This window comes from Poecilia reticulata, chromosome 21, assembly GCF_904066995.2.
Source record: "Poecilia reticulata chromosome 21, P_reticulata-male-v2, whole genome shotgun sequence".
In the NCBI taxonomy this organism is placed as follows: Eukaryota; Metazoa; Chordata; class Actinopteri; order Cyprinodontiformes; family Poeciliidae; genus Poecilia; species Poecilia reticulata.
The window spans coordinates 9,363,599-9,386,797 of NC_088850.1; the positions used below are offsets into that span (position 1 = coordinate 9,363,599).

At 39.7% G+C, this 23,199-nt stretch overlaps 1 protein-coding gene across 3 annotated transcripts in view; it reads left to right on the forward strand.

Annotated features, from left to right (window-relative positions):
• LOC103457461 (glutamate receptor ionotropic, kainate 2-like) overlaps nt 1–23,199 on the forward strand; it is an 85,165-nt gene that overhangs the window by 46,885 nt on the left and 15,081 nt on the right. For all 3 annotated transcript variants that reach the window (XM_008397599.3, XM_008397600.3, XM_081602791.1), the window contains exons 7-12: nt 12,004–12,147; nt 12,965–13,072; nt 13,201–13,314; nt 13,423–13,629; nt 16,220–16,443; nt 21,323–21,441. In XM_008397599.3, coding sequence (XP_008395821.1) covers nt 12,004–12,147; nt 12,965–13,072; nt 13,201–13,314; nt 13,423–13,629; nt 16,220–16,443; nt 21,323–21,441 — 916 coding nt within the window. The remainder of the gene's footprint in view (nt 1–12,003; nt 12,148–12,964; nt 13,073–13,200; nt 13,315–13,422; nt 13,630–16,219; nt 16,444–21,322; nt 21,442–23,199) is intronic.

Consider the following 23,199-nt stretch of genomic DNA (forward strand, 5'->3'; position numbering starts at 1 on the left):
ATTGCCAAGGGACGATCAAATCTGCAAAAGTCTTTCGAGCTGCATTTGTCTGAAGATTGATTGGAAAAGATGACGGGCTATCATGTAAAATGGCTACTTAATCAGATGTATGTTGGCTGGGGTGGCATTTATTGGAGAGGACGCTGAACCGGACTGCGCTGCCAGCTGCATGCTGCTGCCTGAGGGGTCATGTGGGACACCGCAGCTCTGAGCAATCACAGCCTCTTTTGTCAGACCTAATAAAATAGTTAGGCACCGCAATGTATTTGATGTTTGTTGTGTGCAATCACAGTTTGAGATATTTTTAACCGTGCAGCCGAGCGGCTTGGCTCGAGGGACAGCTGAAGCAGTCTGTCACTTAGTCTACCACATTGTGGTTGTAAATAAAATGAATTTGTATATGCAGACACCACAGCATTAAATGTATTTATTACCCCAATTACCAGATTTAAAAAAAAAAATTTTTTTAGGGCAGGGCGAGTTCAAACTAAATCAAAGCTTCATAAAAGTTCAAACTCAGACAAAATGAAGGAGGGAAACCATTCGAACATAGAACCCAGATAGGTTATTTGTGTCTGTATCAGTGTTACCATGCTATCAAGTGCTGGAGAAGCCTGTTAATCACCCATTTATTCAGGCCCGGTGTGTGGTAGAAGGGAAATACCTGAAGCATTCGGGCCAGTGGTCCCTCAGGACCAGGACCGAGAAGCACTGTGCTGTGTGAATAGTTTTCTCCCAATTTCAAGGTCTGTTATAGAAGTTAACGCCATTTGTTCTTCTTTAATAAAATGTCAGCACAATTTTTGACAGCAGGGCAAGAAAGGGATGGGATTCGGGGAGGACTGTTCCAAATTACCTGATTCTTTCTGGGCTGCAGTGTTGTTGTTGGCCGATGGAGGTTTCAGTTTTCAGTCGGTGCTGTGTCTGGGGTTTCCTTCTTGCAGTCAGTGGGGGGTCAAAATTATACTGTATGATTTTGACCTGACGCAGAGCGGGACTGACCCTCCGCGGGGTCAGTCCCGCAGAGCGGAAACTGTTCAGGGTTTCCAATGAGGGCTGCCTCCAAATCTGGCGAGGGTCCTTTGAAACCCCCCCCTGTCTCCTCTCCACAACTTAACTAAAGACAACATCTGCCTCCACTTCTGTAAACACATGCATACAAGAACATGCTGACACCTTGCACACGCATGGCATCGACGAATGGATGCACAAACGACACGTTTACACGCATACAATTATATGCAGAGACTACTTCCTGGCTTTTCTCTTATTACTCTTTGGCTTTTTGTTTTTCGTCACTGCTATTGTTGCGACTTCTCAGGCTCCATCAGCCATCTTTATCCAATTTTATTCTTGTGGCCGGTCCACCTCTTTGCCTGAATCAGATACAATCTAGTGAACCACCGAGTCACTTCAGTAAATTTAATTATGTAACAGAATTAATATTTCACATTCTCATTTTGCATAGCAAACGTTAGTAATGCTGCAAAGCAACGACTACCACCATGTTTTCCTAAGCTACAAGGCGGCACAGACACACCAAACACACACAAGTATGAACAACCAGTGATCAAAGAAGTTATTCTCCAACAAAGAGGTCATTTCAGTAAAGTTTGAGCACATTTCTATGATCAAAATTGAGGTTTCGCTGCTCACTTCGTTTTTGGTGACGGTACTGTATTACTCAGCCGATCTATGTGCGCGTACATCTAAGAGCTTTTTCTCCCACTGGACCTTTTAAAGCAAAAAAAATAAATAAAAAATCTGCTCTATGGTCTTTTATCCCTCATTAAAAAGAGGTTAAATCTAGAGTGAAGCCATGAATGAGCCTGCCAAATAAAATCCATCTACTATCCTGATGAATCTATAACCAAGAAGTGTCAAAATCTTTATTAAACGTAGCTGAACTCCTCTGGTGCCGCAGCATGTGGAAGTGGCGGTATAAAAACGTTTACATTTCTGCACAGAAAGAAAAGTGAAGGAGGAACGACAAATCCTGCCATTTATCCCCCCTCTTTGAGCAATGCTGGCGCACAGTTCTGTGAAATACTGTGGAGAGCAGCTGGCGAAGGCAGAGAATCAACAAAAGGGATGTAAGGCTGATGGGAGGAGGAACCCCAGCAGAACACATTGAGCAAAGAGGCAAAAGATAGACAGAGTTGGAAAAGTCAGGAAGGATGAGAGTGAGAGGAAGAGAGAGAAAAGAGAGAAAAATGGCTGAATCTCACTCCAGGGCTTTTTTTTTTTTCCGCTGAAGTGATCTGACACCGCCTGTTCTCCATTTTCCACTAGGAGACCTAAGACAGATATAAAATGACCCATAAATCACATATGTCTCATCTCAGTGTTTTTTCAGCCTTCGTTTTTTTCATTGTCCTTCTTAAACTTTGTCAATGCAGACTCAGCTTTTCTTATTCAAGGTCTTTGGCACCAGATTTATGGCAGCAATCCAAGTCTGTGCAGACTTCTCAGATACACACACAAAAAAAAGCAAAGATAATTTCAAAATAATCACATTAAATACCATAAAAATAGCTTTTTTTTTCTTTTTATCAGTTTCTGGTATTTTGTCATATAAGCATCATTTTATGACCATCATGTTTTCACCAACAGAAACAGCATCCTTAAAACACCCCCAGTAGTTAATTTCAGATTTTATTTACTCAGTATAAACTGAAATATGAGAGCCTTATACTAAATAGCTCATTTATAAGCAATAAAACCAACATGGCTATTACTGGATTTTTTTTAATTATTTTTTTTTTGCTATGTTTTTAATTACTCTGCAAGGGTAATGATTCCACATACATAATATTTATTATATAATTGCAACGTTACAGCTTCTTTCCTCATTTTGCTGCCTCAGACTGATATGCCTCCACCATTATGTGATAAATACGTTCTAAGGTTGTGGATAGATTTATTTTGTTGTATCTAGTACTTATAAGAAATGGCGATAGCGGTGTCTATTAGCATAAATATTGTTTTATTTGTTTATGCAAGACAAAAAAAAAACGGCAGGGGAAGTATCATCCATGTAATTGCTGAAATATATCAACAGCTTATCCCTTAATTGTTTTTTTTAAGTTCACTGAATAAAAAAACGAAGGCCGTTCAAAGCAACCAGAGAGGGAAAAGTAGTATTGAATGATGTGGTAGTCTTAAAATTAAATGCATCTGTAATTCATGCAAAGTGTGATATTAGTTGTGATGCTGTCAGGCAAAAACTTTTATAAAGGATTTTCATGTAAGGCCCATTTAAAATCGGATGGTATTTATTTGATTACAAACCCAACACAGCAGAACGCACCACAGACTACATGAGTTTGGTGTTTTTTAAAACCACGGCTAATTATTCTGTAAATTATTCTACACAAAAATGCACAACAAGAAGAAAACTATGTTTACCTGGATCGAAAGCATGTGCCAAGATTCACATAAAGTAAATATCTAAACAATAAAAAACATACAGTAACAATAATAAACACGGCTAAAAATAATAGATCAATAAAAGCTGCTTTAAGATGCTAAGTTAAAAAAATATATATATTCTAATCATTTTCAAAAATATGAAACGGATAATGTGCCCAAAGCTGTTCTGTTTAATTACATAAAAATATTTAAATGATTCATTAAAAATAATTAAGAAATGAAACCTCAAATATAGATGATGGGAGAAGAAACGACAACTACTGTACTGCACATTATGGATACCTTTGTTTTCATTGTGGTTTCTGATGACAGATGGCACTTGTACGCACTGGAACCCAGCTGATTCGAAGGGCTGAATAAAATAAACATTTTGTCATTAAATTTGCAGAAAATTTTTGTAATCATCTACTAATCTGATAAAGGGTAATTTTATTAAGCTATTTTTAAGCTATAAGGAAACTGGAGCGACTGTGCAATAAATAACTACGTATTTTTTGTCATTTTAGTCAGCTAAAACGTGTTTTGAAGAGGAAATGATCAGTGTTTGCAGCATGGTGTTTGACTGTCTAAGGAGTCTAAGCCTAAGGAGGATCATTTGCTGTAAATCGGTCTATTATAAAGATTTTTTTTTTTAAATGTTTAAAATAATATTTGAGAAAAAATACTGATTAGGTATTGTGTACAGGAAGGGACACTTAAGCATTTAACTCTTTGTGGTATTACATTTTGAGGCACTTTTGCTTCGGCCTGACTTGTCGGACCCAGTGGCGACGCTCCATCATCCCAGCAGTTTCTCTGTTTCAGTGTCTGTCCCAGCCTGACTCATACATGTTGAGATGAGGGCGCCGTCAGAGCCATAGCATCTGTTTACGCACTCTTTGCTTATCCTGCGGTTGACGCTAGAGCAGTTATTTATGACTCTGGCTTTACGTCTATCGCCATCATGCTGAATGAATAAGGGCGCAATCAGACACCTCCCTAAGCCGTATTTCATCTCAGCCTTGTTATTGCAGATGATAACGTAACAGCTGGCTTCTGATTTGCTTTTGGACAGACAGATATTGGCCTTTGTGGGTTTTACCAAACAAATCAGTATTAGCCAAATGAATATATTTCTTCAATATTGTCACTCCTGGTAATGAGATCGGGGACATAATAAATCTTCATCCTCGCCGAGTTCACTTTAATTTATTAACTTTACTTCCAATTACCTTCCTGGTCAGCAGTGATAAAGTCTAGATATTTCTCACTGGTGTCCATTATGAGCAGCCGGCTTTAACCTTGGCATGTTACTAATAAAATGTCTGGCCACATTTTTTGCACTCATGATAAATATATAAATGTAAGAGGACATTGAATAATAATATCACTCTGTAAAAACGGTTGAATCCTTCTAGAATTTGTGTGGAAAAAAAATGTGGGGATAAAAATCCTCTATGAATAAATAAGCAAATGTTCTAGTGTCACAATTTTTTGAACCACCATCAGTTCTTTAAAAAAGAAATAGCATAATATACTTTGAAATCTTATAGAAGAAAACTACATAAATGCTCTTTAGACTACAGGAATACCACTATCTGTGCCTACAGTTGTTTTATTGTTATATATAAAGGCAGGACATATTTCCCCACTGAATAAATGCACTTGTATTAAAGATTAGATTTTTCAAAAATAGTTAGTGTGAGATTATGCTTTTCTAATAAAAGCTGAATTCATTTCAAGGCTCTTAACATACCGTTGCCAGGGGTGAAAAATAAATGTGTGTGCAGCTTCCTTTTAAACGTTTGCTGAAATATTTTGCCTCCTGAACATAAAAAAAAAAAAGACATTATTTTTCCCCTGCAATACTTTTACTGTGCGCTCGATGAAGCAGCACAAATCCATACAAACTCCGGAATGAAATGAATAATTACCTCCCTCTTCAATCAAATCATCAAACCCCATGGGTCCGTATGTGATCTGAGGGTAGAGCGACTTCAGTTCCACTAAAACAAAGACTTTCTCTCTCTCTCCCGCTGACACTGTGACTCTGTTGCTGATGGCAGCGCTGCCAGGATTTTTGTTGCGTTTTATTTATTTATTTTTTATTTTTTGTGGTAAACGCCTCGGCTTGCCAGTTCATGTGTTGCTGTGGCTTGCCTGTGCCTTGTAGCTGCAGCCCGGTGATGCATGGTGAATAACAGGCTCATGCTAATTACATTAGCATTAATCATATGTATATGATATGTATGAACAGTGGAATTCCATTACACATCAGTGCCAGCAGTGCAGGCCCCACCACCGGGCCAGGTATTTGAGTGTGTTTGTTTATTTATTATGTAGAGGACAGCTGTCTGGAAGGAGGTAAGAGGAGAGAGGGAGATGTCGCTTTTCAGGGTGCTGCATTATCATATGGAAATGTGCGCAGATGGAGAAGTAGTGTGAATACTTATGCTGCAGAAATGAATATATCTGTGTAAACACACACACACACACACGCACACACAGACACTGGCATACAAGAGCTTCCTGCAATAGAGAGGGGCTCACCTGTTCTAAATGAGGAAACGGCAAGCAATAACAACAAATGAGGTACGCCGATGGGAAGCTTGCAAGTTGGGGGGTTCGTCACTGTGTCTTGGAGTGATCATGTTTTTTTTTGTTGTTTTTTTTTGTTTTTTTTTTTCCAAGCGTTTTCACGGTGCATACACATCTTGCTAATTGGTTTTTGCACGTGAGTATTTGCATGCCTCTCACGTATTGCTTTTATGAGAGGGAGAAAATGCAAAGAACAAAGGAATAAAAGGGGAAAGTGAGTTGTTACAGGAAGGAAATGACTTCAGGACTGGTATATTTACTGAGCCAAGAGAGGTTTTGCAATTCCAGATGGCAGGGACTCGAGGAGGATGTCTAAAGGTGGGGAGAGACAGAGGAGGCGAGGATGCGAAGGTTCTGGGTATCTTCTTTGAGACCTTTTCCCTTTTCTGAGTGTCCCGAAGGTGCAAAATTGATTCCACTTAAAGCACTTAAAATGCCCCAGAGGATCTTTGCTTGGCTCTGTAATAAATATCAAGATAGCTCTTGAATTGTTTTTAAATTGAATGCAATCTGCCAAAGCGGTGAGCCATCATTTCATCTTTTTTTCCTCCCTTGATCTTCGCTTCCACTTGATGCCAGCCTCTTTTTGTTTCCAGCAAATAGGGATTTGCGAGCGATTGTTCGGCTCCAAAGTGGGGAAAAAAAAAAGAAAAAAAAAAAGAACCCTGCCTTAAAAATAATTGGAAACCGACGCTCAAATTTGATGTATCACAGCCATGTAAAGTTAAAAGATGGGGGGATAAAACAATTTCTAGGAAGAGAGAAGTCAGAATGAGTTGGAGAAAAGACTGAATTAAATTGGCCAAACAAAGAGGTCCGTGGTGGAATCGGTGGATTATTTTGGCAAACACAGTTGCTTTCAGATCTGTATTTATACTGTGGCACAGCCAATATCCCGCCTGCAAATAAAAGGATGCATCTGATCAATTTTTATGTGAACGTAAACAAAGCCCCGTCTTCTACAGTGCACAGATAAAACATTTTTACACTGCTGCTAGCAAACTGTTGTGGTTGCACTTTATGAGCCATTTCCAGAGCGCTTTTAGACATATGACTCCTCGCAAAGTCCCTAACGGAAGTTCCTCAATCTTTCTTTTTGTTTTTTGTTTTCCCCCTTATGGGTTTCCATAGATTAATTTCATGCCATCTATTCAAACAGTGCATTGAGTGTCATTATGAAAGGGATTACTTGTAATGATCTTCATCTCCACGCAGCTGATAAATTCTACTGGGAAATGTGAATCTTTTTTTTTTTTTAGCTGCCGTCTTTCTTGGTATGCTGTTTTAGTTTAGTTTTTTTCATTTTGTACAAAAAGTGTTAGCAACTTCAAATGACTAACAATGCTCCTCTATACAATATATTTAGAAATGTTAAGCACATTTTTATCATGTTAGAAAAAAATGTTACATTAATTAGTCTGACCACTAAATAATCTTTCTAGCATAATGTAGGTCTCTTTACATTCTTACTTTCATAACACCTCTGACCTTTTAAGCAGAGACACTACACTTTAGCTCCACTGGATGCAGTAGGGGTGTTTATGCATCATTCGTTTCGCGCTTCGTCTCACAGATTGGGATCAATCCTTTTGGCAGTCTGCCGAATAGATTTTTGGGACCAGACTGCTACTGTCAAGAAAACATACTGCCTTTAAAAATATCCAGTAAAGCCAGTAATACATTTTGGTTGTAATGATATATGCATTTGTACTGATGTCACCCGGGGGTACATGCTGTCAGATGATGAATAAATTAGCTGCCCCCCCCATGCACGAGTGGAAAAAATGAGTAGATGAAGATGCCATCCAAAGCTGTCCACAGTGACAACCTGCAGAAGGCTGAACACTCAGAAGCTTGTTTTTAATCATCAGTGCACAAAAGTTTCAGGCAGAAGCAGCTGGGAGCAACCAGAGGGTACGGCAAGCTCCCGCGTCATATATTATTGCGGTTTGAAACACTCAATATTCTCCAAAGGTGTGTTTGATGTGTTCTGTGAGGCTGGAATCTCCAGATTCCAAGTCAGAAAAAAAAAAATCCAAATAGAATGTCGACTGAAGTCAAAATTTTGACACAGGATGTTGGAAGTCCTGGAGACACTTACTAGTGTTAACGGTTCAATATCCAGCATGGCTGCCACACATGTGAAATGTTGTCAGAATTTCAGGAATTCAATTTGCACTTTTAATTGTTTGGACCCAAATAACCCAGAGGCATGCGATGTACTTTTGCTTTAGCATGTTATTTTATTGTTCAAATCTTTACAGTAGAGCGAGATCTTCACCATCTTATTATTTTGTTAGCATAGATTAACATTACAACAAATAAATCCCATTGCAAAAAAGATTGGAGTAATTGGTGAACCAGGAACTTTAGTGGAGATAAATCATGCCTAAATACAATATCTTAGCGCATGTTTTCTTTCAGACTTAAATTATTATTTTGACGTTTAGACTTCTTTCTGCCTCTTGCAGTCTGCTTTTGAGGTAAAGCTGCTCTTAGACAGTCAAAGAGCACATCAGACTAAATGTCTGGTATTTAATCGCGGCAAATATGCAAATATACTTTAGTAATGTTGAATAACAAAGTTTCCATCATGGCAACTTAAAATACTTGCCCTCATTTAAATCTTTCTTTTTTAAGACTATTTTGAAATGCTATGATTGATGCAGGTTTCAAAAACACACAAACTTTTATAGGATGTCTTTTCATTTTTTTACACATGATGGTATATGAACTGTACAGTATATGTACTGAGCAAACAGCACCTGAACAACATCAGTACGATTCACCCTGTGCCATAGTGGTTTCACTGTTATAATTTAGTGATTTGTATCAATTCCTCCCCCCCCCCCTATCTTGTCTCTTATGCTATTTTTGTAGAATAAAAAAAACAGCATTAAATTACAGCGAAGGTCTCATCTAAGTCGGTGAAAAATAAATAAATAAATACAGTATTATGATAGGAACACCAAAAGTGATTGTTGTATTTTTATCACAAAAGAGACAAAAATCAAAGTCATTTATTTTCCTGGTTTTTTTTTATATGAGGACTCATTTACACAGTAGAGTAAAGAACTTCATGGAGAAGAAAAAAGCAGCGCAGAAGAAGTTAAAGTTGGTCTTTCAAGCTTTCATAAAATGAATTGTCAGCCTGCTGTCACATATCAAGGCTGCGCTTAAAGCAATCCAGCTGGATTTCAGACTCAGGCATATTTCAGAATCAAAGTAAACTAAATATAAACTTCCAGGCTGAACTTTCAGACTGTATCTGTTTTTCTGTCAAACAAGCTGTCAGATATTTATTCCCAGAAGTGCTTTTTTTCCCCTCCTCCTGAATAAATTTAGAGCCAGGCTGATTAACTGAAAATTCAGGGCATACAGTTGACGGCAGACGAAAGAGAAATTAAACTGATTATTGCTGAAAGAAGAAAATCAAGATTGTGGCTAACAAAAGCATAAGAGACGGGGCAAAAGAATTAATTATATTAATTAAATCTGTAAAATAAATAGACTGACAGGGAAGCATACTTTTCTAATAGCATGAGAATATTACTGTCTTTATCTTTACAGACTTTTAGCTGTGGGACACTCACACACACACACACACACACACACACACACACACATTGCACAGAATTTAATCCACCAACTTGACTTTAAATAACTCGGTAATTGAAAGATAACTCCATAACAAACTTCCCTATTAGTTGAGAAAATATTATTTGGAGACTGCGTGCTAAGCTCCCCTTCATCCAATAAATAGAGCATTGAAATTACAGACCGTTTTCGTAATCAGCTTTTGTCATGATCGCCACATTGACACACTGCTCGTCGATACAAGGAGGAAGCAGACATTAGCCCCTCTCTTCCCCTAAAAAGCAGTGGATTGAGCAGTTCAGAGATTTATAACATTATTTACTGCCTTTTACATCAGCAGCTACCACCTCTAAAAGCAGAGAGGGGAAAAAAAAAAAAAATCCACCTTTTTTTTTCTATGCTCGAATGTAATCAAATTATCATTGTCTCAAGCTGTTCAGTGCAAGACTGATTTCTGTAATTACCCTGTAACCATTAATAAGGCTTGAAAAAGCCGTATAGAGTATAATTTTGCCCTGCTGGAAGCCTTCATATATCCCTTTCCTGCTCCATGTAAAAATAGATCCTGCAGGGAACCGACATGAGATGAGCTGCAACCCTGCTCACCATCTCTGACAGGAACGACAAATACCGAATAGTTGTAGTCCTCGGAGGAATTTTTCATATCACCTTGCAAAGTTAGTCATCAAGGAATTGTCAAATATGATCAGCGCAGTGTATCTCAGCCTGCGTGGGACCATGTAAAAAGGACCTGAGCTGACCTGACTAGAGTAAATGTGGAGTGTCTCAAACTGAGTGGACAGATAGCATGCAGGGAACTCGTGTGTGTGCCTGCTGAAGCAGTTAAGGAAAATCCCAGCATGTCAGAGTAGGCTAGAGAATTTACAGGTCTTATGACTTATTTCCAGAGTTATGTGGAGGCTCTGGTGGACAAGTCAAGTTGCAATCACAAGCATCGTGCGCCCTAGTGGGATCCAGAACAAAATGGTGCGTGATTGTGAAGCGAAACGGGAGTGATACGTGTTCAGATGTGTTACAAATAATTTAAAAAAAAAAAGTTGTAAACTGTGTAGTGCATCTGGATTCAGTCCCGCTAAAGTAATTTTTTCTCGGTATAAATACAGATGTTTTCTTACAGAGGTTCGTGGAAGAGCTGTAAAGATTCACTGCTCAGATGGGAGAATCTATTGATAGGAAACTACAAATCTGGCTTTTATGAAAAAGTGATGAGGCGAAAGCTATTGCTGAAAGACGAAGGAATTTAAGAAAGTGTTCCATAAGCCATGAGGTCGGCACAGCAAACTTGAGAAAAAAGGATTTTCTAGTCAGATGAAACCGACGGTAAACGTTTGAATCTATATGTTAGTCATAACATGTGGTGGATACAGTCAGTCCAAGCACACAATGCCCACTGTGAGACTTATTAGTGGCTGCATCATGCATTGGGGAATATGATGGGAATATTGATGAGGCTAGACACAGAGCAATCCTCCAGGAGGCCTGCAGCTGTTCTACAACCCCAAACATACAGTTAAAATAAACTGGTTTAGATCAATCTGTGTTCTTTTATTAGAATGAGTTCAAAACAGAAACCTCAACAGTCATTTGAAAAGACTTACATGGGCCGACATCCTCAATCACGAACGAGATGGACAAAATGATCTTTTAGATGTGCAAACCTGACAGCTATTACTGGAAGACGTGCAGCTGAAAATAGTCCTTCAAAGTGAAGATTCAGGTTGGCTGAAATCAAAGCACTATGCAACTTATATGGTTTAATTTGTAAAAAATAAACAACACAAAAAGCAGGTATCCTTTTTCTTCAGTTATGTATTACTGTGTGTTGCTCTATTGCAAGAAATGACAAAAAGATATGTACATTTTGTGGCTATAACCTGACTTATTGTGGAAATGTTTTGATAAAAGACAATGCCCTGTATCGTGTAATTGAGTTACGTAATCCAGTGTGCATCCCAGCCATTTTATTTTTCATTTTCTGTACCTGCATGCAGAGTGAGTCTGTCAAAAATGGTCTTGTCTCCACTGGTGGCGGGTTTCTGTGGAAAATAGGCACACCCATCAGGCCCCATTAGTCTTTACACTGACAGGCCCGCCTTCCACTGAAAGACTCTGTCTAGCAGAGGTTTCTGATTGCCTCAGACACTGGTCGGATATTTTTACTAACAGGCTAAGACACAGTGCCATTTGTTCGGGGCATTTACTGCTGGTGATAATCCTGATTTAAGTTCCCCGCAAGTGGAGAGAGGCACAGAAGACTTCAAATAGTTTCTTATGCTCCCTCCGCAAGTGATGAGACGAGGAGAAGGAAGGTCATTCAGACGGAGGTGTCAACAGGTCTTGTAAAAACGTCTGATAATGTTACCTTCTTGTTTGCAGACGGACGCAGCTCTGATGTACGACGCCGTGCATGTGGTGGCGGTGGCAGTGCAGCAGTCGCAGCAAATCACCGTCAGCTCTCTGCAGTGTAATCGCCACAAGCCGTGGCGCTTTGGAGGTCGTTTCATAAACCTTATCAAAGAGGTAAAAACGGGCCATCGCTTTCAGATGGGCTGGAGTTTGGAGCTCGCCCGCTCGCTCTTTTGTTGCATGCGTTTGCTTCGTGCTGTGTTACTCTTCACTTAACAATTTCGCCGTCGTTTTTTTTTTTTTTTTTTTCTTCTATCGAAAACATTTTGTCTTGTTGTCCCTCGTGGTGATCATCATAATCAAACGGACGTAAACATCTCCAACAATTCCCAACCTTGACACCCTCTGCAATCTTTTTCGAAAATGGAATCCAGAGAAAACAGTGCTTTACTCACAATAACAATTATTTTAGGGATGTTTCATTCTCTTTACCCCTGCATTTTCTCTGTGCTTATCTCCTCCTGTGTTTTTATCAAAGCCTTGTCGTCTCCTTAACTCTGGTCAGGGTCAGCCATTTGCTTTGTTCTACAAAGCTCTTTCATTCTGCGGATGGTATCATTGCAGGTAATTTTCACAATGAGCCATTGTTGTGCAGCCGGTGCTTCTACCACCACAACAACCTCCACCCCCCTCCCTCCCGCATCCACACCTCATCCTGCTTCTCCCGTCGCTCTCAACGCCCGTCTGTTCCTCCAAACGGCTTTGATGTTAAACTTCAAGCCCAATGAACCACATGCATAATGAACTCTTACCTGTCAAACCTGTCTCTGTTCTTGCTGCTTTATTGTTTCTTGATATGATGAAGGGGAGAGCCAGCTGGAATTAGAAATTAGTAGAGAAAAATGTTAAGTTTAGAAGAAAAAAAAGAGTTTTTTATGTATTTTTTTCCTTGAGAAAAGCTGTGAGACTTCAGCATATTTCTGCTTTCCAGGCTCACTGGGATGGTTTGACGGGACGCGTTCTGTTCAACAAGACCAATGGGCTCCGAACAGATTTTGATCTGGACGTCATCAGCCTGAAGGAGGAAGGGCTGGAAAAGGTGTGTCCTTAATTGGCGCCGTTGATGCAGAGTGATGTCTGACGCTTTAGCTAAAAACAAAATGTTGCTTCTTGCTGCTTTGAAGTCACAAAAGGTGATGTGAACTTGACACTAAACTGTTTGAACAGATTGGAACGTGGGATCCTCCCAGCGGTCTAAATATGACAGAGACTCACAAAAGCAAGACATCCAACATCACTGACTCCCTGGCAAACAAATCCCTGCGCGTATCCACCATTCTGGTAAACGAGAGAAAACACACAAGCGCTGCACACTTACAGTATAGAAATATGTCAGCTGAAAAAAAAAAAAAAAACTGATTTCTACACCAGTGTGTGTTTTCTTGACAGGAGGAGCCGTATGTGATGTTCAAGAAATCGGACAAGCCTCTATATGGGAATGACCGCTTTGAGGGGTACTGTATTGACCTGTTGAGGGAACTCTCCGGGATCCTCGGGTTTCGCTACGAGGTGCGATTAGTGGAAGACGGGAAGTATGGATCACTGGACGAGGGTACGGGCCAGTGGAACGGCATGGTGCGGGAGCTCATGGACCACGTGAGTCGACATCCACAGAGGCGATGTGCATGCATGTTTCTGCTGAAAGCACAGTTGTATTGTTGTTGCCCCGTCTCTGAGACTTGAGCTCATCTTTTCTAAAAAACCTCATTTGAAAACACAGTATGTCTTCAAAATGAGATTACACTTCAGTCCTACTGCTTTTATTTGTGTGCTGCGAATATCTAATACAAACCCAGAATCTCAGACAGCTTTAGTGAATGAATGACTAAATCAATTAACAATAAATCCACGTCACCTTAGCTCTTTCAAAACCACAGAGTTGTAAAATCAGCTGTTCTGAAGTGTCAGGTTTTATTACACATGATTTACACTTACCAGCCATTTCATTAAGTCCACCTTGCTGATACCAATTTGGACCATTTTTTTTTCTCCCTTCAGATCTACCTTCATGCTTTGTTTCGTAGATTCGACAAGGTTTCCAAAACTCTTTTCAGAGATTTCGCCCCTCATCGGCATGACAGCGTCACACAGTTGCCGTAGATTTGCTAGCTGCACATCCATTATGCAACTCTTCCGTTCCACCACATCCCAAAAGTGCTCTGTTTAATTGAGATTTAGTGACTGTGGGGAACGCTGGAGTATGGGGGAACTCATTGTCATTGTTCAATTCAAGATTTGTGAGATGGCGCGTTATCCTGCTGGAAACAGCCATGAGGAGATGGGCGTACAGGGTTGGACATGGTCAGCGTTATTACTCTGGTAGACTTTTGAACTTTAAAAGTATTGAGTTAGTATTAAGCGGCCAAAAGGTAACTTTTTTCCAATACACCACTGTAATGTCACGTCATCTGAATGTTGCAGCTGAAATCAAGGCTTGTCAGACCAGACAGCAGCCTGTGTGCATTTCGTAGCCTCAGTTTCTGGTTGTTAGCTGACGGGAGTGGCACCCAGCGTTGTCTTCTGCTGCTGTAGATCACATCAAAAAAAGGAATGTTTGACAACATAACTGACAACACAGCATAACTGTTGCTGGATATTTATCTTTTTCAGATTATTGTCTGTAAATCTGACAGACGGTTGTGCGTGAAAATCCCAGTAATTCAGCAGCTTGTGAAAACCTAAGAACAAACAATCATGCCCCATTTAAAGTCACTTAATTTTCCCTGATTCCTCATTCTGAAACTCTATAGTTCATCAGGTCATTTTTATCATGTCTAGATACCTAAATAGAGTTGCTCCCTTGTGATAGATTAATTTGCTAATGGTATTAACAAGAAAACAATGTGGCCAGTGAGTATAGAGTTAAGTTTAGATCATTTAACAATAATGATCTAAATGTACAGATCATTTACAATAGGCAGAATCAAAGACTACATCTAATCTTTGAGGTTCTAAAACAATTAAAATCTTAAAGCAAATTAAATCAGTAAACTGTATTAATATGTACATTTTATTAAATCTCCAAGCTAATTATGAACAAAGTCGATATGAGATGTCCTAAATGTCTAAATCCACTTTGTTTGAGAACAAACAAAGCCCTAAAGTTGTAGTAATTACAAAGTTATTAGGGCTAATCTTTACACAAACAGCATAAATTGTGGCTTTATGAAAATAACCCTTTCAATTCAAAATATCTAAAAAAAACATCTTCCATCATTGCTGCCTGCGGGAATATATTTTTTTACACCTTAACGATAGCCACACGTGATCAGAGTGCCATGGAAACTAAGTGCCCGCCTACTGTCGGCATAAACTATTAGAATAATTTGAGTAGATTATAAAAATACCCCGCAATGCTTGTACAAAACACAAGCTGGTGTTCTTTTTTATTATCTGAGCAATAATAGCCATGAGGAGAAGAAATCAGTGCCAACCACAACATCAAAGAACGTCTTGAGTAAGAACTCAAAACTAAATGGGGGTACACACCGCTGCTGCACAAAATTAAATAATTCTAGGAAGGATTATGTAAAAATACTCAGGCACAAGTGCTAAGCAGGAGCCCAAGGGTCTAATGTTATGTTCAGAGGGGACACAAGGTTAATTTGTCACACATTAATCTACAGCAAAGACTGTTGCCTCTGTGACTCACCTTTGGCGCAACATAAGAAGGATTAGACGTAATACCTGTAATTTCCAGAAAATCTCTGTTTAGCTGAAGCACTATCAATGCCAGTTTCTTTTTTTGTTTTTTTTCCTTCATTGGTTATTTTCTTCTTCATTGTAATTTGAAAGGTCTAACTGATGGAAATCAGTCATCATTTACGTAATGATATTAATAATATTCATTTATTATTTATTTGGTTATTTGTTAGTTGGCTGGCTGCTTGGAGAGTCGTTTATAGTTGTTTGATGAATTACCTAAATTTTGGTCTGTTTGTTTGTTTGGCTGGTTGATTGTTCTGGTGCCAGCTTGTCCATTCAGTTGACTGATTGCACTGTTGATTTCTTTCCTTGCCTGTTGATTGGCCGGTCTAATGGTTTCTTGGTTGGTTGATCAATTGGGCAGTTATTCAGTTGGTCATTAGATTGATTGTTCCATTGTTTTTCTGTCTATATCTATTATGTGTCATGTATTTCCTCCCTCCCTCCCCCCAAAGAAGCTAACTCTACTTTCTGTTTGCAGAAAGCAGACCTTGCTGTTGCTCCTCTGGCCATCACCTACGTCAGGGAGAAGGTCATTGACTTCTCAAAGCCCTTCATGACTCTGGGGATAAGTATCCTATACCGCAAGCCCAACGGCACCAATCCGGGGGTCTTCTCTTTCCTCAACCCGCTCTCACCGGATATCTGGATGTATATTCTGCTGGCTTGCTTGGGTGTCAGTTGTGTGCTGTTTGTCATAGCCAGGTAACATGTCAATCCCTCCGATTTTATCCCTCCTACCAATTTTCTCCCCGTCAACCTGTCTGGCTTTTATCCTGACATACAGGTGTTACTTTGTCCTGGAACAAGAAAATGCCCTTTCTTTTTATCTGTAGTTACGATAAAATATATTTGAGGACAATTTATTTGCCTTAAATACACCAAGACCTACACTAGTGTGGTCTGTGAATGGAGCTCATGTCGTCCAAGGTGCCTTTCCACAAACGCTGCTACTGTGAATGCAGATGCCATATCTCCTGATCAAGGGCAAGAAATGTGTGGAGGACGGTTCTTTACTCTATCTTGATGAACCTCTCACACTTAAATTCCTGATGCATAGCTGATGCAGTGTGATGTGTGTTAACCCTAGGGCTCTTCTCCTTTTCATCCTGAGAGGTTTGGGTTTAATGCATATCTCAGTGAATGTTACCGGCAAAATGATCACACTAGAGGAAAGCAGCAACTGTCACTTAAGTTAGTTCAGAATATGCAAATTACGAGCATTTGTTTCTGCAGTTGGTCAGGGTAAGTAATTACCATAAAATTACTGTAAAAATGTATTCTGGTTCAAATAAAACAAGCTCTCTGTGGTTCCATGAAACTACCACCTTCTTTTTCTCTGCTTATGCTATGGGTTATGTTCATCACATACCACATCAGTCATGCAAAAATGCACCTGGTTATTTCCACCGGCCTATAAATATGCAGTCAGATCTGAAATACAGTGTTCTCTACAGTTCGCTGAGTTGGTTTTCTCATAATTGTGGTATTGATTGCACAGGCGCCAGATTGATTAAACAATCCCCCCAAAAGCAGGGTATATTATTTTCTTTAATCCCCTGCAAATAGAGTGAGTGGAGTGAGCTTATGAAGTCCCAGTTTTGCACAATAAAACACTAAACACCTCAATCTCACTGGGGATTTGTGTCTTTGACTCAATTTACTCACACATTTTTTCTTGACTAAGTAAGCTATCTCATTTCAAAGCTCAAGAATAAAAAAAAAAAAAAGAAGAAGAAAAGGGGGAAAAAAACACATTTCGCTCAGTGGTTTCTTCCAGCTCTGTTTGCGGCTGAATTGATCGGCACTATTATTTACTTACAAAATAAATAACGTTCCCTCAGATCACAAAATTGGCAACACAAAACATGACCTCACCTTCCTGAAGAATGGATGACTGAAAACGCTTTATTACACGTTTGCGCGACTTATTGTGTTTTTTTTTTTTTTTTGCAGCTTTTTTTTTTTTTAAGCGCTTTTTGGACGCAAGCTTCAGGTGCCTGCGGTTTCTAAGACCCCCACCAAGGCAACATTTACACTTGGCACGAGGTGGGAAAGACAACAAATCTATAAGCCCGGTGCGAGAAATTGAATCCAACAGGAAGGTAACGGAGGGAGCGTGTTTTGTGCTAATATAGTTGGGACAGGTGAAAAGAAAGGGGGGAAAAAATAAGACGGGGGAGCAATTCTCTTAAGATTCAGCTTGCAATTCGACATGTCCCATGAGCTGATTCTGAGGAGGTGACCTTACGTCTGCCTGTAACACATCCACTCCACACCCCTCCGACCCCCCGCCTCCTGATTGGTGTGCACGATGTTGCTCTGCAGGAATACAGGCCAGCCACAGGCAAAGGTCGTACAGAGCCGCCGTCGCACGTTCAGAATACACATGTAGACACCGACAGACACAAACACAATCCAATCAAGTGTGCATTTTATAGATCTGCACCCCGCAACCTTGCCGTCCGCATACATCTTACGTCGCCCTCGGTCTGCCTCGGGCTGCAGCTTCACATTATAAGTAATAACTGTGAAGAGCCACATAACTGTTTGACCGCGAGATGGATGTGGCGACGGCGTCCACGCGAATGCGCAGGCGCTTCTGCGGAACCTGCGCGGCTGTAAAGGTTCTCGCAGCAACAGGAATGAGTCAGTGAACGCAAGAAGGAGAAAGAGGAGGAAAACAGCATGTGCAGGCAAACAAATTGAAACCCACTTAGCTGCACAAGGCCATTGTGTCATTACCGTTGCTTGTGGTTCCAAGGAGACGGAGCTCATTGACATTCCAGTAAATCAGGCATCCTGATGGTGTTGACAGGAAGAATTATAGTGTGTCATCACCGCCATGTCCACACAAATGATTCTCAAGGGGACAGAAATGCAAAAAGCTGCCAAGGAAGGGCAACATCTCAGAAATGTTGCTGCATTCTAAATGCATCTAAAATCGGATAGCTAATAAGCCAAGCATGATTAAAGAAAAGATGAAAGTGACATCAAATGACATGTCTGCATTTGCATCCACAGTTTTCACGCAATAGCCTTTCGCTTTGTTTCATCACTGATTTCCAGATTCGGGATTTGTTTGTCAGACACACAATGCAACAAACAGCCTGCAGCGACATTTTTGCATGAATAAAGTCTTTGAGAGCAAAAAAAACCCCCCCAAAAGGTTTAGAAAAATGGAAATCCAATAAGACTGAAAAATTTCACCAGGTTACATAAACATTATTGATTTGTGGGGGTACTTTCCTCTAAAGGGACAAGTAAAAGCAAACCATGCCAGCATTATGCTCTCAAAGCATCAAGCATTCCAGTCCCCTTTCCCTCCTCCCAGTGAAAGATGACTCACCGGGAATAATCACTTTTTCTTCCCTCCACATCTCTGCAGACCATCACCTGTGTTTTTTTGCACCACTGAAGTCTTAAATGTGCACTCATCTGTGTAATGAGAGGTTTATGCACTGCAACCCCTCCATAATATCCCTCACTTTGTAATTGTGGACAGACTGTTCTTGCTGACACAGTCCGGTCACGTCCTGCATTGACATTTTGATTCACCTGAGGAAGTGTTACACACTGCTTTCCTTAAATATCAAACTAATGCACAAGCACTGCGGCCTTTATGCGCCGTTTTAAAAAAAACAAAACATATCCATACCCATTGATCCTTTTCACGTTTCGCCACGTTTATAAAGTCCTGTGTGTTTTGTAGGGATTCGGGTTTTTTTTTAAAAAATAAATCAATAGAGAGTAACGCACAACGAGGAAGCGAAAGGAAAATTGTACACGTTTTTTCAAAAAGTTTTGTGAGTAAAAACCTGGAAGGTTTGACACATAAGGCATAAGTATTGAGCCTTCCTTTGTCAGCCACTGTTTACTTCAATTACGACTTCATGTTTGCACATCTACAGACTGAAATTCAGTGCATTCTTCTTTGCAAAATAGCTTAAACTTTGTCAAACTGAGTGGAGGACATCTGCAAACATTGATATTCAAGTCGAGCCAAAGATCCTTGATTTTGATCTTGAAGTTGACTGGGTCATTCTCTAGGTCATATGAATATGCTTTGATTTTACTGCTTTATAGAATCTCTGGCTGACTTCAGAGTCGCTTTCCTTCTGGATGATGAATTTCCTCCCCAGTCTCAAGTCTTTTTCAGCCTCTTACAGTTTTTTTTTTTTCCGAGATTACCCTGAATTGTGCTCCATCACTATTCCCATCAACACAGAACAGCTTAGTTTTCTCTGATGAAAGAAAAGTATTCCCACAGAAAAACGCCGTTGTTCACCGAGAGGCTAGCGTGTCCAAGGATGATGTGGAGTGTTCACATCATCCTTGCAGAAATCACCCAATGCAAAAAACATTACGTTCCCCTTCCACTTTATAATTATGTTTTGTTTTATGTTGGCCGGTCACACACATCTGTCGCAAAGTCTGTAATTTCACAACAAAATGCAAAATACTTCTTGCACTTTATATGTACATACATAGAGAGAGAATCCATATCACCGCCCCTATCTTTACCTTATTCTGTCACCCTTTTATATATGCAAGATTTCGTACAAGCCAGTTTTGAGTTAAGCTGCTTGATATGGCCTTCTGTCATTAAGTGTCTTCGCCCAGACAAGCCGTCCAAACAATCCAAGCAATGTGTCTTTCCTTCTGCATCTCTAAAAGCCACAGCTGACAAATTGGCATCACTTTTCTAAACAGTCTAAGCCTTTAAGACGTGGCCACAGGCTTATTAGCATGCACTAAGTTGCAGAAAAAGCTCCTCAACAGCATTACCTGACGGACCCCTTGACTCTGCATAAGCAATGTTCTCTCTATCAACCACTTCAGCACAAACTCAATCAGTTCCCCATGCTTAACACTAACCCAATCACCTTGTGCTAATGCCATGCCACTTTTGGTTAGGATAATAAATGGGAAATGTCCACAAGTGACCCGGAGACACCAACAATCTGCCAAGACAGGCAGCAGATGAATGGGGGTAAAAGGGGGAGGTTCATAGGGGAAGCAAAGCCCTGGGGGGTAAAGAGAGGGAAAAAAAAAACAAGTTGGTTGTTAGAATGAAAAGGGAATGAGAGCATCGAGGGTTGGGGGTACGGGGGCGGGGGGGTGGCTGAGAGAACAAGAACAAGCTGCTTGGAAGAACACATGAGATCTCTGTTGTGAGAGGAAGAAAGAAAGAGAGGAACACATTGTATCTGCAGACAAATGGTGACTGCAGCTGCTGAGGAAACACTTAAATCCTCCGGAGTAAGGTTAACGGTGATGATGGCCAATACCATCATGCGCTGGGACATTATCATCAGTGACAGTGTTATTTCAGCATATTGATCTGCTGCACAAGAATCCGACGGCATTTAATTATGCCGATCTGTTGATTTCAATGAAAACAAGAATTATTTTCCTTCCTTTGTGCAGGAACGCTGCTTTCTAAGGCCAAAAAATAAATAAATAAACATTTGCAATTCTTTTATTCCTGCTGCTTCAAAGTATTATTTTCTCATTGATTTGCATCATCTGTGCTGTGCTCTTTATTACTGACTGGTATGTCTCTCTGCTCTTTCTCCTGTAGGTTTAGCCCGTATGAGTGGTACAACCCCCATCCATGCAACCCAGACTCCGATGTAGTGGAAAACAATTTCACACTGCTCAATAGTTTCTGGTTCGGAGTCGGGGCTCTCATGCAGCAAGGTATTTGCCTCAGCCTGTGGCAACAGTTGCTCTGGGGAACTGGAGCTCTCTGCGCCCCGCTGTCCTTGAGGGCTGGACGCTTTGAAAGGCCACTCGCAAAAGAAAGAGACGTCAAAGGATGCTTGGCAGCTTTTTTTGTAAACACAGACACGAACTATGTTTTGAAATAATATAATATACATTTTTGTCACAAAATGTATATTTTATGGCAAAATTATAGTAAAATTAGAGGGTGTTAGAGTAAAGGGGTTACTATCAATAAACGTTTGCTATTTTACAATCTGCACAAAATTGTAGATAATTGTGGGGCGTAAATGTGGAAAAACATAAAAATGTTTTTCACGTTTTATGTCAACAAATAAAAGTTTCAAGCATGTATTCAATGAACAAGCCAATAATTTGTAGACAACCACCTTTGACTGATCAAACCTTGCACATTTGGAGACCAATATTTTTTACCTATTCTTTGCAAAATAGCTCAAGCTCATCCTAACTGAGCTTGGCTCATTAAAAGCTAACTGCTGAGCGCAGTTAGCTTTTAATTGTTGATGCAGATTCTTTATAGAATTTCGATCTTTGGCAGTCTTAACGTATTTACTTCCAGGACAGGAGTTTAAGTTTTCCCAACTCAAGTGATGAAAAAGTCACTTGTGTCTCATCTAATCAGAGGAATTTATTCCACATATTTGATATTTTCCCGGCAAACTGCTTTTGGAACTTAAATCCTTATTTGTTTCCATTCCTTCATAAAGGTCAGATTTGGAGAGGATATTACTTATAGTTGTCATGTCAACAAATTATTCCACCCCCAGAGCTGTTATGAGCCTAATGGGTACTTAACTTGGCGTGTTAGTTTAGGTTTAGTTAGATTTGTAATTTTGCCATGCTCTAAACATTTACAGTTCTCATGTTGTAACTGCTGTTAGCGCAGTGCATCTCTGTCCAGCTATCCCCTCATAGCTGGTGCATTTGTTCTCTAATGTCCTACAACAAGCCTCTTAAACCTTTACATGACTGCTGTATTAAATGCAGAGGTGAAATCATAAAGAGATGTAATTAAGTGACCACTCAAGGCTGCTGGGACTGGATTTAATTTTGGGATATTAGAGTAAAGGGGTTCCTTTTGTGCAAAATGATGTTGTCTACCTGATGTAAACTATTGAAAAATGCAGCATACTTCAGGTTTTTTTTCTTCATGCCAAACTTTAAGACTGTTCAATATGTTGCACACATTCTACCATAACTTTTTTTTTATGTCCAAATAATTTCCAATGCTGGATTTTTTGCGGCATCTGAACAAACAACAGAACATTGGTGGAAAAAAAACAGAAAGAAATATACTGAGCTCTATAAACTCAATATTGGGACCTTGCACTAGAGCTATGAAAAACTTTTGACATTGTGCTTAGGTGGCAGGTAATGTTTTCTTTTACATTAAATCACGAAAGGTAACAGATGTAGAATGACGACGCCATCAAATTTAATGTCCGCTCTCCATAAAGTAAACTCCAAAATTAGATGCCGTCATTCAGAATCAAATTAGCAAAACAACCGAAGGCCTGAATCACTTGAAAATATATTTTCTGCCACTTGATTTTCAGAGCAAAACAAAAAAAGAAAAGAAAAAATAAATCTTTCATGTCACATCAGAGAAACATTAGAGCACATTTCACACGTTCTTAAAAGCTTTTGTTTTTATGTCTCTATTTTACACTCAATTAATTTACAAAGTCTCCGACGTTACAGTTTCCATCTGCT